The sequence below is a fragment of the Mytilus trossulus genome, chromosome 10, assembly GCF_036588685.1.
Source record: "Mytilus trossulus isolate FHL-02 chromosome 10, PNRI_Mtr1.1.1.hap1, whole genome shotgun sequence".
In the NCBI taxonomy this organism is placed as follows: domain Eukaryota; kingdom Metazoa; phylum Mollusca; class Bivalvia; order Mytilida; family Mytilidae; genus Mytilus; species Mytilus trossulus.
Genome location: NC_086382.1, coordinates 36,974,001 through 36,992,307, shown reverse-complemented (window position 1 = coordinate 36,992,307; position 18,307 = coordinate 36,974,001). Strand labels below are relative to the sequence as shown.

Here is an 18,307-nt window from a genome sequence, read left to right as displayed (position 1 = left end):
GAGAGGTGCAACTCCAAAAAGATGGTCATTTGTTAATTACTACAGTCCTCTATGAAAGAATGTTAGTTTTAAGGTTTTCGATTTAGATCCTCTAATATGTAAATTGATGACTTTATATTAAAAGACAGTTATTGATAGTAATATTTAAGCCTCTGTATCTAAAGAAAGAAATAAGGGACCATAATGGCTAAGCACTCTAAGTGTTTCACAGAATGATGCCACTATAAGCCTCTACATCTAAAGAAAGAAACAAGGGACCGTAATGGCTAATCACTCCTAAGTGTTTCACAGAATGATGCCACTATAAGCCTCTACATCTTAAGAAAGAAACAAGGGACCGTTATGGCTAAGCACTGAATGTTTCACAGAATGATGCCACTATAAGTCTCTACATCTTAAGAAACAAGAGACTGTAATGGCTAAGCACTGAATGTTTCACAGAATGATGCCACTTTTAGTCTCTACATCTTAAGAAAGAAATAAGGGACCGTAATGGCTAAGCACTCCTAAGTGTTTCACAGAATGATGCCACTATAAGTCTCTACATCTTAAGAAACAAGAGACTGTAATGGCTAAGCACTGAATGTTTAACAGAATGATGCCACTATAAACCTCTACTTCTAAAGAAAGAAATAAGGGACCTTAATGGCTAAGCACTGAATGTTTAACAGAATGATGCCACTATAAACCTCTACTTCTAAAGAAAGAAATAAGGGACCTTAATGGCTAAGCACTGAATGTTTCACAGAAAGATGCCACTATACGCCTCTACATCTTAAGAAAGAAATAAGGGACCGTTATGGCTAAGCACTGAATGTTTCACAGAAAGATGCCACTATGCGCCTCTACATCTTAAGAAAGAAATAAGGGACCGTAATGGCTAAGCACTGAATGTTTCACAGAATGATGCCACTATAAACCTCTACATCTTAAGAAAGAAATAATGGACCATAATGGCTAAGCACTGAATGTTTCACAGAATGATGCCACTATAAGCCTCTACTTCTAAAGAAAGAAACAAGGGACCGTAATGGCTAAGCACTGAATGTTTCACAGAATGATGCCACTATAAACCTCTACTTCTAAAGAAAGAAATAAGGGGCTGTAATGGCTAAGCACTCTAAGTGTTTCACAGAATGATGCCACTTTTAGTCTCTACATCTTAAGAAAGAAATAAGGGACCGTAATGGCTAAGCACTCCTAAGTGTTTCACAGAATGATGCCACTATAAGCCTCTACATCTAAAGAAAGAAATAAGGGGCCGTAATGGCTAACCACTCCTAAGTGTTTCACAGAATGATGCCACTATAAGCCTCTACATCTTAAGAAAGAAATAAGGGGCCGTAATGGCTAAGCACTCCTAAGTGTTTCACAGAATGATGCCACTATAAGCCTCTCCATCTAAAGAAAGAAATGAGGGACCGTAATGGCTAAGCACTCCTAAGTGTTTCACAGAATGATGCCACTATAAGCCTCTACATCTATAAAAGAAAGAAATAAGGGACCATAATGACTAGGCACTCTAAGTGTTTCATAGAATGCATTTAAACTGAGACTACTATAACACAGTTATAGTAGTCTCAGATTTAAATGGGGACATAAAGTTGGCCCCCCGCCCCTTGTTTTGTCCTGGATTTGGACCTGGATCCGCCACTGATTAAAATTCGATAACAATATAAATGTATCAAGAGAATGAATTTCCTACTTCATTAGTAAATTAAATGTTTATTAAAAAATGTATTGTGTCTTAATATTATATACTAGAACACACCCGTGATATCGCGGATCCGTGACTGAATTAAAGTATATAACTATGCGCAAGCCTCATTTCAGTATTACATGTAGTATTGTCATCTGATAAAGTCATGCCGATTATAAGATACACAGTTTTCTCTGCATTCAAATCTTCCTGTTTTAACCCGTCGAATCAATTATTGGTAATATTAATTATTTGGAAAACAAAAGGTCCTGTCATGGAGTATTTTTTAATCAACAGCATTGTCCTAGTATTAGTTATAAATAAATTTGAATTCTTTGCTTCGTTGTTTTACGTCATGCCCACTAACAAATTGAAAACTGTACCTATACGCTTTATTTTTAGTCCAGATTTTTAGTATTCGTATTGTTATCTTAGAAAGTCTTAATGATTAAAATACTACAATAGGTTACAATTTGACAATTTAGAAGTGTCAACCCCGTGATTATGACTCGTGTATATAGCATATTAATAATTAATACACCGTTTGGTGGTGTGCCTGTCAGATGCGGAACGTACAGATAAGGTAATAGGTAACAGGTGAATATACTATTGGTATCGGTATCGGACTCGACCCGGAACTTCTTAATTATTGGCAATATTAATTACGTGGAAAACAAAAGGGCCTGGAGTGGTGTAATTTTTGATCTACACCTTTGTACTATATTAGTAATATATAAAGTTGAATTCTTTGATTCGTCGTTTTTACGTGATGACGGCTGACAAATTGGACCTCGTAATTTTAGTATTATAGATATTCAGGCATATATAAGTATACTTTAATTTTTTTTTAATTCATACTCGTTCCTAGATCTGCAAGTGTTGATCGGGAATAAACATGTGTTACATTATGATCCAATCGCAGCTTACGGCCCAAAATAGATGACTTAGACAAGTTGAATGATTTTCTTCTAGATTTGCTGCTTATTTGGACGTGTATAAATTACATGAACATTTTTTGTTTATAGGATCAATCGTGCATTGGTGAGTTGATAGGGATTTTATCTTTTGATAAGGTTTGAATTTTATTTACTCATTTTCTGTCTTATTTTTATTGAAATATACACGTCAGTATCATCATTTCTTTACTTTCAGCATTGTCCAAAATACTATTCATATCCATATATTGATAAAACATTTATTGACCGAATATTTTGCTTCATTTAAAAGGGGGTTTTATGTTCTTTTTTGAGTGTATTAACTATTTACTTTTCAAAGCCATCACCCAACTTTTTTGTTTAAATTAGCACTATTTACGGTATTCGGAAAATCAGGAATCATACAAAACATTTATTTGTCATCGGCCATAATAATTATTTTTTCATAAAATTTGGAATCAAAATATCTTTTTAAGAAGAAAACCATACCCACCCCCCTTTTTTTAAGTTAAATGTCCCTTTGTTTATATAATATGAATAGTATTTCACTGGAAATGTTTGAAAAAAGATATTGATGCTAACGTAAATATTTTGTTCGATAAAAAGACAGGAAATAAGTCGGTGAACCAAAAAATTCAAATCTAATTGAAAGTTAAAGTCCCCATGAACTCACTGATCATGCACGAGTGATTCTATTCATAAAAAGTGTCTGTGTAACAACTAAAAAGAGTCTGTGTATCATCTAAAAAGAGTCCGTGTAACACCCGTTAATGTACTGTTTTTCTATAGCTCTGCGGGGGCAAAGTCGTACAAATGGCATTATGGACACATGAATACAAAATCAATAAAAGTAAATGGAAATTAGGAATATATAGGGACAGAAGAATTCAGTGTTATAAAAATATAAAATGTTATTTACATGTAACTGGGAACAGTACATCTAATATATATATGCATATACATATTATATTTTTGTTCTTTTTGTATTATATAATAATTTTTTGATAAAACACTCATATTTAAATTCATTATAAATATTTAAAAAATACACCAACCTTATATCTTCATATATTCTTGTTCACAAAACTGAGACATAACTACACCTGTTGATCAGTTTTATATCAGTATTAAAAAAAATACAATGTAGTGAATAGTTTTTACCTTTACACTAATCACTAGAATTAAGTGAATAATATTATGAAATACCTTGGAATAATATTTATGCAAAATTATAAATCAAACTGACTCAGAAATACAATTTGATAAAATATATAAATGCTATTATAAAAATGATCTTTTCTTTCTTTTAAATTTTATTTAATTTCCCAATTACACTTTTTTTACTTTTTACTGAATCGATACAAAGAGAGATAAAAAAAAAAAGACTAATGGAAATTTTGTCATGTTATATGAGGACCGTTTCGGTGTATGAAAGTTTTTTCCATTTGGTATTTAGTTAGAACTTGATAAGAGTTATTTCCCTTATAATGCAAAATTTTATTTCCTGAAAAAATTATAATACACAATATTTAGTGATGACAAATTATTTATTTAAAATGAGACTAGATATATGCTTGCTCTATCTCCTGACATTATTTTCATTCTTACAGGTAAAGTTATCCGTTATACCACTAACCTGTGAAAGTAGTACCTTCTTCTTCTGTATGTAAATTTATCCTTCCATTTAGGAACACCAATAATTTCTTGTAGCACTTTAAACATATATACACTATATACACAAGTTCTCCATAGGTCCTCTCAGGGAAATATGTTTAAAAATAATGTAAACAATATAAATGTCACCAATACAAGGTTTTTCACTTTTTCAGTTTTTGTCAAGATAAAAATATCTTTGCAATATTGCCTCAGATCAATTGAGAATATCCGAATGTGGCAATCACAGTATTGGTACATCAGTTAACTTCTTCTATACATATTGCAACGTATATGGGTTTTCATGTGTAAACATATTTTTCTTTCATCATTTGTCTCATGACGTTATACCCCGCTAGCTCAGCCATTTACGTTACTGGTAGAGAGGGTTCGGCCTGTGCTTTCGCTCCAGGACTTCTGACAACATACTGACAATACAATGAACCAGTAAATTCAATAAATGAAGGGTATAAGAAACCTAAAAATGACCAGTGATAACGATTTGCCAAGCCAGGTATTTGCTCATATAAAAAATTACCAAAATTCGTAAAACATTTTCATATTTATTAGACAGGACAATATAAATACATAAATATTGCGTTATCTCTATGTGAAAATATCAATTTATAATTTCACTACATTTTCAAACTTCCCCTTTGCTGACAAACGATGCCGTGAAAAATACACATTACAAGTTAACCAATTCAATGAAGCATTTGGCCTTGGTGATAGCTAATTGAATAAAATAATATGATACTTAAATTTAAGTTTTTTTCCCCAATCTCAAGAAACACGGCCCTGGCCTGGCAAGGTTTAAATATCCAAGTCTGGACATTGAGTTCCAAGCACGAGAAAAAGATCCCCTTTTAGACCTTTTTTTGTCAACATCATGATTGAATTTACCTTGATTTTGACATTTTAACAAAATTTCAGTTGAAAGGAATTGAAATTCATGTGTTCTTATTTTACTGCAGGATGTTGAAAAAACCTTTCTGGGTTTGATGCAATACATACATATACATAAAATTGAGAAAGGAAATGGTGAATATGTCAAAGCGACAACCACCCGACCATAGAGCAAACAACAGCCGAAGGCAACCAATGGGTCTTTAATGTATGTTTCAATTTGAATCATTAAAAGTCAGTCTTTGCCATAGAACAAATATTTTTGAAATATAAGTAAACTGTGTATTAAAGTTTTTTGTGAATGACATAATGCTACATCTTCTATGCATTTATTTACAGGCAGCATCACAAGACACAAGTTTTGAAGATGTAAGATGTAAATGTGTTTGTCCTCCGCTAAATGAAGTAAACTCTACACAAGATAGAACAGTGTACATTAGTGCTAATGTTAACCCAAACATGTGGTGAGTTGTTAAATCAGTGTTGAATGAGTGTTGTGTATTTGTTGTTCTACAGATTGGTTCTAACTTGTTTCTGAAAATAAAGAGATGTGGAATGATTGCCAATCATGAATGAGACAACTATTCACCAGAGTCACAGTTACATGTTTGTCTACAATTATTAGTTGCTGTACAGCCTTCAACAATGAGAAAAAAACCATATTGTATTGTTAGCTTTCAAAGGCAAGACAAAATGTGACATAATTTAAACGAGAAAACTAACAACTTGATTTATGACACAACACTAAATAAAAAAACAATATGATATGACAATATGATATACAGCAATCAATGATATCCACTGAATTAACTGCCGTGAGTTACAAGAAGTTTCATGAATATTTATTTATAATATTGTAGCCTCTATGTTATATTATTATATGTAGTACATTTGTACATGTAGATAATGCATGCTTGACCCTGAATCGACAGTTACACCATTTCATTTATGTATGATTAATAGTGTTGTAGTATTCTATGAATGAAGGTTTAAATACATATAAAAAAGAAAATTTACAAGACATCTAGAATATTCATCCGTAATTACACAGATATTTATAACAATGTACTTATTTTAATTTTTTTTAACAATAACATATATATTTGTTCTATTTCTATTTTCAGTACTTGTGTAGAGGTGGTAAAAAATGCATCACCAAAATTATGCGCACAGTGTGAATGTAAATATGAAAGTAGAAATACGACTACAATAAAGGTAGGTGAGATAAGTCATAGTGTGAATGTAAATATGAAAGTAGAAATACGACTACAATAAAGGTAGGTGAGATAATTCACAGTGTGAATGTTAATATGAAAGTAGAAATACGACTACAATAAAGGTAGGTGAGATAAGTCATAGTGTGAATGTAAATATGAAAGTAGAAATACGACTACAATAAAGGTAGGGGAGATAAGTCACAGTGTGAATGTAAATATGAAAGTAGAAATACGACTACAATAAAGGTAGGGGAGGAAAGAAAAAGTTGTAATTCTGTTAATACATTATTATTTGTTTCAATTTAGTTTAGATTTATTTTTATATTTTACACTATTATCAAATTATAATTAAGTTTGTAAGACATAGTATAAAAACATACTTTATGAAAGTAATGAAATCCTAACACAAAGAAGAAAGGATAATTAATTTTGAAATTTCTATATCAATGAATAATATTAATGCATGTTAAAAGGAATCACCAAAACTATTTTGAACAGTATACCAGTATTACTAAAATGGAACATAGGGGTAAAATGCTTTTTTTTGCTTTTGTAGAAAAAATGTCAGATACAAATAACATTTCAATGGCATTTTAAGCTACTCATTAATATATTTTCAAGTAAAAATAATCATTGAGCAAATAATTACAAGTGAGTGATTTAGGCTGAGAGCCTCTTGTTTATTTTTTTCTCTTTCTTTCTATGAATGATACTGTATAAGTTCAATCTCTTCAAGGTGACTGCTGTCTATCACTATTCTCACTTTATTTACAGGTAGTAGTCATCTTCACCATATGTGTGGTGTCACTGCTGTTTGTTTACATGGTATTCCTGTTCCTGTTGGATCATCTAGTGTCATGGAGACCATCGTCATATCAACAACACGTCAGTGAGGAGGTGAATTTGGTAACCATTTGGGCTTGGGGAAAGCCTGTTTTATATAACATAGTATTTTGATACATTAATATAAACAAGTTGGTGGTTAATATTTAATGAGATGTTTTCAGTGCTTTATTCTTGCAAAATTATAAGAAAACTTTTGAAATAAGAACAGAATATCTGAATTTTAAAGAACTTCATTTTTTGACCTGTTAAATATTAATTATGATTTATATGTAATTATTTTTTCTACAATTGGAACATTAACATGTTGGGTTTTTTACCACAAAAGACACCTAGGAATTTTATCTTTTCAATTTTATTATACATTTGAAAATGATAAGATGAATTATTATTGCCATTGAGACAACTTTCTAAAACAGACCTTTTGTAAAGAAGATTCAAGTTCATCCCTGTTCTGTTGTTTTATAAGAACAGACATCAGAATACATGAAAATCCAGGTTTTGGATTGTTTAATTATTGTAAAATGATACAACTACAAAATTACAAATACCCTAAACTTTTTTTTCACAATTTGACTTAATATATTTTCAAGTTATTGGAATTAATTATAAACTCTAAGGGATGTTACTGATATCTATATTTATATATTTTTAAAAGTAAAAACTTGTTTATATTATTGTACATGTTGTAGTGCTTTGCTCTATATAAATTTTAATATATGCATACATACATACATGTAAACTTCAACTGTAGGGATAAATTTATTTCGGCCCTGTTAACTAAGTAGAGTGAAAACTTGAAAGATTTTTAGCATCTCAGCCAACTTCATCAGAAATGCAGTGTTTGCTTGCTTTGTTTAATAGGTACATGTACTATCAGTATAAATGAGAACTTTACATGTGCATTTTTAAAGCTTGTCAATATCCCAGAATAAGTTGAATATTTTTGAAAATACTATAACCATATCAGAACTACATCATATCATAGAATAACAATAGTTTGAAACCCAGTACACATGGCAATGTATAAAACCCTATAAAGCAGTTGTAATGGAAAGATGCATCTTTTAGTGCTTTAAAATTTGTGTGTCAGGTTTTAAAAAGCAACTGCCAATTCATTGAAGATGAAGAAATGTTCCATTAGGGGCCAAGATAAAAAATAGTGGAGAAATTTAAAAAAAAAGTAACTTTTTTATTGTCTATAGTTTGAAGTCCATTTATGGTTCTTAGGTGAAGAGTTACATGTAAACCTTTGAATACTTCTAATATGTATTTAATATGCATGATAAGCCTTTTTATGCACATGGTAATCGTGTTTGAAACCTGCATAAGAAACCAGTATATGCCTATCTCCCTTTTATTACAAAGACAACATTGTTTATTTTCCTCACAATGCATTTTACATTTGATCTTCTTCACAAATTGTAATCATCAAACCATTGACGTCCACTTGCTTGCATTGGTTTTTACATAAACATTATTTCTTAGCATGTACAATGTACTTGTTTGTAAATATATAATACATTAAGGGGATCCTTTTTCAGGACGCATGGATCAGGTGTTTTTAAGCTTGGGATTTTGGGATTGACCCTTTCGGGATCTGGGATTTCTTTTTTTTAAATTTTGGTATGTCAGGATTTTTTTTTTAAATTTGGGACCTCAGGATTTAATGTTTTTAAGCCAGGGATTTCTGGATTAGGCCCCCTTATTAATTTCAATGAATGAATGCATAACTTGGCTTGCATTCAATGCACTTTAATTCTAAAGTTTCAAAACGCCAAAGGATGGTTTTAGGTGATAAAAATTTTGTTGTAGTGAAAATGAGTTACAATTTATCATACTAATCTACAATCTATTATAAAGTCTATTTGAGCATGGGAGGCTCACAAAGTTGTAAAAACTGATCAGGTCAATCTTATTGAAATCTGATGTTGTGATATAAAGAAATATTGTTAGGCAACATTAGAATTTGTAGATTCACATCATCCTGATACTGATTTTGGAGTGGAAGAAAGGTCAAAGAGGTGCTGTACATTGTACAAACTTATATCTCATAATGATTCATTTATTAATCAAAGAGGTTTAATACTGTGAATTCATTTATTTTCATGGGTACCAATTTTCGTGGATTAAAGAAAACTTGCATGTTCATGGATATTTAATTTTGTGGTAATGCCGAAGTCTGCATACAAGCCTATATAGAAAATGTGTTATTCGTTGATGATTAAATTTCGTGCTTTAAATCTACCCACGAAATCCATGAAAATTGGTATCCAACGAATAAAAATGAAGCCACAGTAGGTACAGTGTAAAATCATGTAAAATCATGTAATTGATAATGATTCTATTATTAGAATAATGAGATTCCCTATATAAGACATCAAGAGGAGGAGGTATGTGAATAGAGTAGACCTTTATAGTGATTTATTAATAGAAATACTGAATAAACTGACATATTGGATATAATTTTTTAAGGTCAATTTTCAAGACTTGTTGATATTTTGGAATCAAATAATCTTGTTACAATCTTGTAATTGAAAGCATTTACTAATTTGATGATTTATTTTTCTGATTTTTGGAGAATAAAAAAAGCTAAATACAGATGTATGTATTTGATATAAGAATGTGAGGTTTAATTATTGTGATACTGAAGTAGTCACATTATTTGTACATTTATAAATAAAAATATCTCAATAATTTCTGAATTAACACTTATTATGTTGTATAAAATTATGAATTTAAAAAAAATATTCGGATTATTTAGATTTAGGATACAAAGTTTTAATCATTTCAAGGTTCAAAGTTTAAATATCCTAAAAAAAAAAAAAAAAAATTTATCCGATATTTGTCAGAATAATCAGTAATTCTATGGTACATTGAGTGAACATATATATCCAGATTTCCTCACTATTTTTACACAATCTTTCAGACTAATGAACTCTATATTACATTAGTATTACATGTATTACTTACTACAGGGGTAAAATATTGTACTAATATTACATATTGAACTTAATTTATGACATTTATCTTTTTTGTACGTTTATACTACATTTTGTGTTATAATATAGTTTCTTTGTATCAATAGTCAGTCTATCAGTTCCTTTGTTAGTCCCGCTTCAGGTTAAATTTGTTTTGCTTTGATATGATCTTTCTAATTTTAATGTTAAAATAAAGTTTTGACCTCAATTTCATGGTCCATTGAACAAGGAAATGATACTGTCCTGCTTCAGGTTAAGGTTTCATCAAGGTAGGTTTTGATGAAGGTGAAATATAATCAACTTGAAACTTAGTGTACATGTTCGCTTTAATATGATCTTTCTAATTTTAATGCCAAATTATATTTTTTACCCTAGTTTTACAGTCTACTGAACATAGAAAATGATAGTAACGAGTGGGGAATCTGTGTACTGTGGACAATTCTTATTTTGAGATTTAATTTTAATAAGTAAAAATGACAAATCACACTCTTGTCACATAACACACTCAATACTCTCCCCCCCCCCCTAAATGAAATAGCAAAAATAATGTACAGTACCAACATATATCATCAGAGGTGAACCTATTCTCTTGAATTTCTAAAATTTTATTTAGATGTCAGAACGTATTTAGATAGAATTTAAAGATTAGGAGATGTGATATGATTGTCAATCATCATCGGCCAAAGGACCTTATAAATCGCACTTTGCACAAGAGGAATGCACAAGAAGGGCCTGGTTTTACTAATATCTAGTTATATATTATATAATATAGGTCATGCATGTATACTTAATATGATGTAATGGGTTAATTCTATAACCAACATACAGTTACATTGTTATTGTTACATTAGAGAAAAAACACATACAACATTCATTGTAGTAGTCTGTTGTTATTTATGTATTATTGTCATTTTGTTTATTTTCTTTGGTTACATCTTCTGACATCAGACTCGGACTTCTCTTGAACTGACTTTTAATGTGCGTATTGTTATGCTTTTACTTTTCTACACTGGTTAGAGGTATAGGGGGAGGGTTGAGATCTCACAAACATGTTTAACCCCGCCGCATTTTTGCGCCTGTCCCAAGTCAGGAGCCTCTGGCCTTTGTTAGTCTTGTATTATTTAAATTTTAGTTTCTTGTGTACAATTTGGAAATTAGTATGGCGTTCATTATCACTGAACTAGTATATATTTGTTTAGGGGCCAGCTGAAGGACGCCTCCAGGTGCGGGAATTTCTCGCTACATTGAAGACCTGTTGGTGACCTTCTGCTGTTGTGTTTTTTTATTTTGGTCGGGTTGTTGTCTCTTTGACACATTCCCCATTTCCATTCTCAATTTTATTGATTATAGGTTGAAATTGACATTATAACTTTACTTGTTATTTGTATATTTATGTAAAATATTCCATGCTAAAATGACAATTGAGTCACAATGACCCACAAAGTATGTATGTTTTATGCTTGCTGCAGTTAATTATGGTGTCCAGAACTTTTGCTAGATTTCTGTTAACTCTTAATCAAACTTAATGACTTTATATTTTAACAACTTTTCTGTAATACATATCTTGCAATAGCACAAAAAAAGAATTTCTTGTCTCTCATCTTTTCTTGTTTCCCCAAGCAGACTCAAAACCCTTGCTGCATAACTTACGCTCATGGTAAATTATTACTTATATATAACACTGTCTTTGTTTATAACAATGCCACAATATTAGAGAAGATGCCATTGTATATTGTATTTCAATTTTCAGAATTCTGTAAAGATCTGTCTCAGTAAATTCAGAAAGTCATTTTCAGGTGTAATTCATAGTTTTCATCAATTTATAAATTTATCCACCAATGAAAACTCTGCAAATGCTTTGATTCATTTTACTTTCTATTTTTAGGATGAGCACTCTGTGACGTCTGCAACACCAGTGGTGTCGAGGGCAGAGTTGACAAGACAAAGGTCAATCATTAACCGTATGACTGATGAACAGAAAAGATGGAAGGGAACTGTGAAGGAACAGAGAAGAAATATTTACGATAAACATTCCATGTTAAATTAATGATCTCGAGACCAAGATAGATTGAAATGAATGGAATTTCAAGAAGACAATTTTGGTTAGATTGCTAGCGATCATGCATAATATATACATCATTATCTGGATGAAATAAATACATCGATTATAAGTATTCCACCATTAAAGGAAATTTTTAAATGTAAAAAGTACATTTCATGTCCCACACCAATACCAAGTGTTTTGAAAACTCCATTAAAGATCCAAATTTGTGCTCAATTAATGTCTATGATAAATATCTACGTATAGTCCCCTGAACTTGAATTTCAACTATTACTATGATGTATTTAAGAAATGTGTGTAAAATAACAGATTTGATGTGCTCATATTAACTGTAGAATGAATATTTATTGTTTTTGATGTAAATATAACAACTTACGAAGCATTGTTAGAGATATGTTATGTTGATTAATAGAACTTAATAATCTATCATGTTAATACATGTACTCATATAAAAAACAAGCCTACCATGCACAATGTTAAATACAGCATGCCTTTATACCAGTTCTGAAAAAAATGGAAAAAAGGAAGTTTTTTTTGACACTGGAATTTAAACGTTTTGTAGTACAGTCAAACCTTTTTTAAGAGACCAATTGAGGGAGAGAGAAAAAGTGGTCTCCTTAAGACAGGTGGTCTTTTAATACAGGTTCAATTTATAAGAAATGTACTTCAGAGGGATCTAAAACTGGTGGTCTTTTAACACAGGTTTTTGCTTTGTACAGGTGGTCTCTTAAGCAGGTTTGACTGTAGTTTGATGGATATAGGTGTCTAAATACTATGGAAGAACTTAAAAGGTCTTGCGCATCTCATACAAACATTAAAAAAATATTATGGTTGACTGTATGATCATAAGAAGCCAATACCAACAGAAAAAGTCAAACAATTTTATGAATATTTTCAAGGGAAAAACAGTAATAAAAAAATTAAAGTCCAATATGAATATAATATAAATAATAAATAAGATGTGGTATAAGTGCAAATGAGACAACTCTCCATCCAAGTTAACAATTATAGGTCATTTCAATATGAACAGATTAAGATTATATCAAGTTATGTAGAACATTCCATATATTGTGTCAAATGTTTATATTAATTTATTTTAGTATGTAAATAATTGTTATTTTGAATGATATGAAATGTATATTTGGTAAAGTAAAGAAATGGAACATTTATGATAATTCAAAAAATTTTGTTGACACACAGCTCAACAAACAAATTATGATATGCCAGTAAATATCAGAATTGTAGCATAGAATTTTTTACAGAAATTATTACGTACAAAACTAATTATAAAAAATAACTCATTTTAGATAGATAGGAACAGTGTTATTAGACTGCAAGAAAATGTTTTATAAATATTTCTGTGATATTATAACTTCTGTTTTATGATGTGTTTTTTGTATTTCTGTTTAAGTTTGTGCAATATAAATAAAACGTCTCTTGTTTGCTAGAGACAATTAGTGTGATGAAAAAATATGTTGTCTTAGATTTTAAATAAAATGGAATGTTTTCCGATGATGTATTTTTTCAGCCACTTAATTCATGGAGCCTAAGTTTTTGTCTCACCTGCAACAAAACTTTCTGAATGTTTGACATAGGAATTATTATCCAGCAGCTGCAACAGATTGTTTGAAGATTTGTATGTTAGAAGCCTTAGATACTTCATACCTTGTATGCAGATGCTTTATGTAACAAAGTTTCTGTATGGCATAATTATGAATATTGTCCTTGGCGACCTTTTTTTCATGGTTCAGTGACTGCTTGATGAAAGAAATGTCATTTTTAATTTCTTATTTTTTATGTGTTATAAAATACCTGTATTTTGTATATAGGTCTCTAGGTTAGTCAGAGAGGATCCGCTCTGACCATAACTTCATTTCATCAATTAGTGATCAAGGTTAGGTTTATGTGGTCATGAAAGTATCTCGTATACTCTAAGCAACAGGTTAATTCAGTGAATGGAATAATTATAATGTGTATATGTCTGACTAGCAGGTTTCATCTGACCTTGACCTCATTTTCAGGGTACATTAATTAGTCAATGTTAATTTTTGTCAAGCCTGCTTCTTCTGTTGCATAAAGATCAACATAGGGATAGTGATCTGGCGGTTAACTAACTTCTTAAAAGCTTAATATTTCAGAAGGTAGAATACATGGATCCTTCATACATTATATATAGATGCTTTATGTTATGAAGTTTCCATCTGTCATGTGATCATTATCCTTGACCAAAGTTTCATGGTTCAGCGACTATTTGGAAAAAAAAGTTGAAAGATTTTTAGTATTTTTAATTTATCTCTTGTAATGAGTAAAAGGATAACTATATTTGGTATATGTGTACATTGCAAGGTACTCATGCCCTCAGATAGTTTTCACTCGATTACAACCTCCTTTCAACAATCAGTGATCAAGGTTAAGTTTTCATGGTCAAGTCAATATCTCTTATACATGTACTATAAGCATTAAGTCATCTATATTTGGTGTATGGAATGATTGTTAGGTGTACATGTCCAACATGGTTCAGTGGTTAAAGTTAAGTTTTTGAGTTTTGGTCTGTTTTTCTAATACTGATTGTCATTATATTTAATGTATGAAAATATTTTATAATGCACATGTCGGGGTATACATCTGTCTGCCAATTATCATCTGACCATGACCTCATTTTCTAAAGTTCCTAGTGAAGTTTGTCTCTTAATATGGTATATGCAAAAGTCAAACTTTTATCGGTAGGAGCATTGTAAAAAAGTTACAATGTGTTTGGCAAACACAAACTTTATTTCAACACATGAAAAATTGTCCATTTATTAGCAATTTAAAGTTTCATAGCTGTGGAAAGACATACCTATAACATTGTGTAATAATTTGAAGAGGAGTTTATATGCCCCACCTACGATAGTAGAGGGGCATTATGTTTTCTGGTCTGTGCATCTGTTTGTCTGTCTGTAAGTCTGTCCAGTTTCAGGTTTAAGGTTTTGGTCGAGGTAGTTTTTGATGAAGTTGAAGTCCAATCAACCTGAAACTTACCGTAGTATATATGTTCCTTATGATATGATCTTTCGAATTTTAATGTCAAATTAGAGTTCTAACCCCAATTTCACGGTCCACTGAACATAGAAAATGATAGTGCGAGTGGGGCATCTGTGTACTGGGGACACATTCTTGTTAATGCATACTTCGGATGTGAGGTGAGGTTAAGCAAAAGCATGGATGAACTGTATCATTATATGTACAGCTTGGACAAGCACCATGAAGGTTAAAAAGTGACTAGATAGATAAAGTTACAAAAGACTAGTTCACTTATCAATCCACTATAAAATTCAATAAAAGCAATACACACTGCCATTGAAAGTAGAATGAACACCATTAAGAGATTAACATTATTTCTGAAATTTGTAGTCCATGTATAAGAAATGTGTTCCATATATGATCCCTGAATAAAGACAAAAGTTGTAAATGCAAAATTAATATCATGGTTTTTGGTGACTCAGTCAGACTGGGTCATATTACAACATACAAAATAAAACAAATTAGATCTTTGTACTTTTAATTTATGAATTCATGTAACTGAAACACAACTATCTTAATGTTAATGTTTTATGATACATTGTTTTCTGAAAATTCTTAAATGAGATAATAATGTTAAATAAATACAATTTATTGTAGGTCTACTAAAAGGAATTTTCAATGAAATATTGAACTTCTTAAGGAATCTCATTAAATATTTTTGAATGCTTCAGCAAAATTCTGGTGAATAAATTTTACTTAATGAAGGTCTCTTAACATACTCAGTTATATTCTACATTCCTTTAGATCCTTGCCCTCTTCTTTAGATAAGGAAAATGGTGCAAACAGGTTTTAAATGTGTAGTACAGTTAATGCTATAAAATTTTTCATAAATTAGTGTTGATTTCAAATAGGCCATTCAAAATATGTTTGGCTTCGCAGCTTAAGCAATGAATAATATATTTTCTGTTTGACACACCAAGTTGTGATTAGAAAAATATTGAGAGGACTTAAAGTCTTATGTAAATTTTGAAAGAAAATATTTATATTAAGATAATATGGCTAGTCATTTCCTTCATTTGAAAATTCCTCGGCAATATACAGAAACAAAATAGTAAATGACTTAAAAAGTAGATTTAAAGGATTCAATTACACTTTTACCTTCTAAAGTATCTTTTAAAAATAAAGGATACATTAAAGCTTGGCACTCTTAAATTTCTCTGCACTCATAACATTTAACAGAAAATGCATAGCATTAACAATATAACTTGTTCAATCATAAACAAGGCCTAAGCAGCCAACTATTTGAAAAATGGTTTATATCTTCTGTACAACCCAGATTCTTTACCTATCTACACTTAATGTAGGGTATGGTAATGATTGAAATTGGAATGATCCATTTGGTCAGCCATCTGAAGTTACATATAATAAAACCGGCTTTTCAGTAAATCTTAAGGCTTCTGATCAAATTATTGAACAAATAATTAAAACTTATAACAATTCTGTAGTTTAAGCAATAGTAATAAAACAATACTTTGATTTCCGATTGAGTTACCGCAAATTAAGCACCAACAAGCAAAAAAGTAACAAGTATTAAAAAACAAAACAATGGAAATAACTTTTAACTAAAATAAATAACATTGCTTTACAAATAGTATCTATCAAGAGGCTCTGTTCATTCTATCATATTAAAAAAAGGAGATGTGGTATGATTGCCAGTAAGACAACTCTTCACAAGAGACCAAATGACACAGAAATTAATAACTGTAGATCACTGTATGGATTTCAACAATAAGCAAAGCCCATACAGCATAGTTAGTTATAATAGGCTGAAATGGCAAATGCAAAACAATTCAAACTAGAAAACTAATGGCCAAATCTGAAGAATCATCACTCTACTGAGACTGTTTGTTCACTATTTGGTGGGTACTCATTTTCATTGATTTTGTAGGATAGGTGACCATGAATTTTAACATTCAACAAAACTAATTTTTATATACTTGTATACAGAATTTGTCAAGTCGACAAAATCAAGTATCTATAAAAAGAGATTTCCCCCTCAACTTAATAAAATGGATGAATACACAGTACCCGTTTTGAACCTGAGACAACAACCCGACCAAAGAGCAGAATACAGGTTAAAGCCACTGATGCGTCTTCAACACCGCAAGAAAATTCTGCACCTGGAGACAGGCTTTAACTGACCCCTAAACAATAATGAATATAGTTTATATTAATTCTTGTACTGAAATTTCTTTATATAAACTAAACATCTACCTATCTGATAACAAAATTAAGTCTCATGAAGCCATTCAATGGAACAATGCGCTTTAATATCATGATTGTAACAATATTTATGAGTTAATTAATGAGTTAACTGAACACATTACTATCATCTCACATTCAAAATATTACTTAAACAAAGAAGTTACTAAATACCAATTTTAAGTACTGGATCATAACAATAAAGTACTCTACAAATTCTATGTTTCAAATTACAATTTAAAACAAATAAATCTTTAAAATTTATAGACATCTGGAAAGCTGATGTGAGGAATCATACCATTAAATCACAATTCAGGGACCTACTGTAGATAAATTTATTTTTTCTTGGATTTAGGTAATTTCGTAATATTTTATTTAATGGTTTTGCCAAAGTCTGCAAAGAAGCCTTCGTTGAACTTATAAATTCACCTATACCCATGAAATCTACAAAGATTGATATCAACGAAAACTAATCAAGCCACAGTAAATTAATAAGACAACAGGTATATCCATTCTTTAAACATGCAAAACAAACAAGCAGTAAATTTATCACAGTTGAAGAAAGGTTTAAATTATAAAATTAAAACCCAAACAGATAATTTAACTTTGAATTAAAAAAAAAGTAACAAAAAACAAACATGGTTGTGGCTACTATAAATAGCCAATTTATCACAGATAAAATATAATAAGAAAACAGTAATATAAAAATTTAAGATGGTTTTAAAATAACTAATTTTATAAAGAAA

The 18,307-nt window shown here is 30.5% G+C and overlaps 1 protein-coding gene across 4 annotated transcripts; it reads left to right on the top strand.

Moving 5' to 3' along the window:
• Window positions 1-4,102: 4,102 nt before the first annotated feature.
• LOC134687298 (proton-transporting V-type ATPase complex assembly regulator TMEM9-like) lies at window positions 4,103-13,808 on the top strand. 4 transcript variants are annotated; one of them, XM_063547456.1, is made up of 6 exons: window positions 4,103-4,244; window positions 5,533-5,657; window positions 6,318-6,412; window positions 7,189-7,316; window positions 9,608-9,646; window positions 12,120-13,808. In XM_063547456.1, exons 1-6 carry the CDS (start codon window positions 4,170-4,172, stop codon window positions 12,279-12,281), a joined length of 624 nt encoding a protein of 207 aa, XP_063403526.1. In that variant the 5' UTR covers window positions 4,103-4,169; the 3' UTR covers window positions 12,282-13,808. The 4 variants fall into 4 exon arrangements, with proteins under 4 accessions (XP_063403526.1, XP_063403527.1, XP_063403530.1 ...); XM_063547457.1 differs by having other exon boundaries at window positions 4,113-4,244; window positions 7,189-7,307; XM_063547460.1 differs by lacking the exon at window positions 9,608-9,646 and having other exon boundaries at window positions 4,113-4,244; window positions 7,189-7,307.
• Window positions 13,809-18,307: the final 4,499 nt, after the last annotated feature.

What these genes read in the sequence shown, in the direction of transcription:
- LOC134687298 (XM_063547456.1), top strand. Translation starts at nt 4,170, where the DNA reads ATGACAAATTATTTATTTAAAATGAGACTAGATATATGCTTGCTCTAT. An exon ending in TCAGTGAGGAGGTGAATTTG is followed by an intron (nt 7,317 to 9,607) that starts GTAACCATTTGG and finishes TTCTATTATTAG; the next exon opens with AATAATGAGATTCCCTATAT. An exon ending in TAAGACATCAAGAGGAGGAG is followed by an intron (nt 9,647 to 12,119) that starts GTATGTGAATAG and finishes TTCTATTTTTAG; the next exon opens with GATGAGCACTCTGTGACGTC.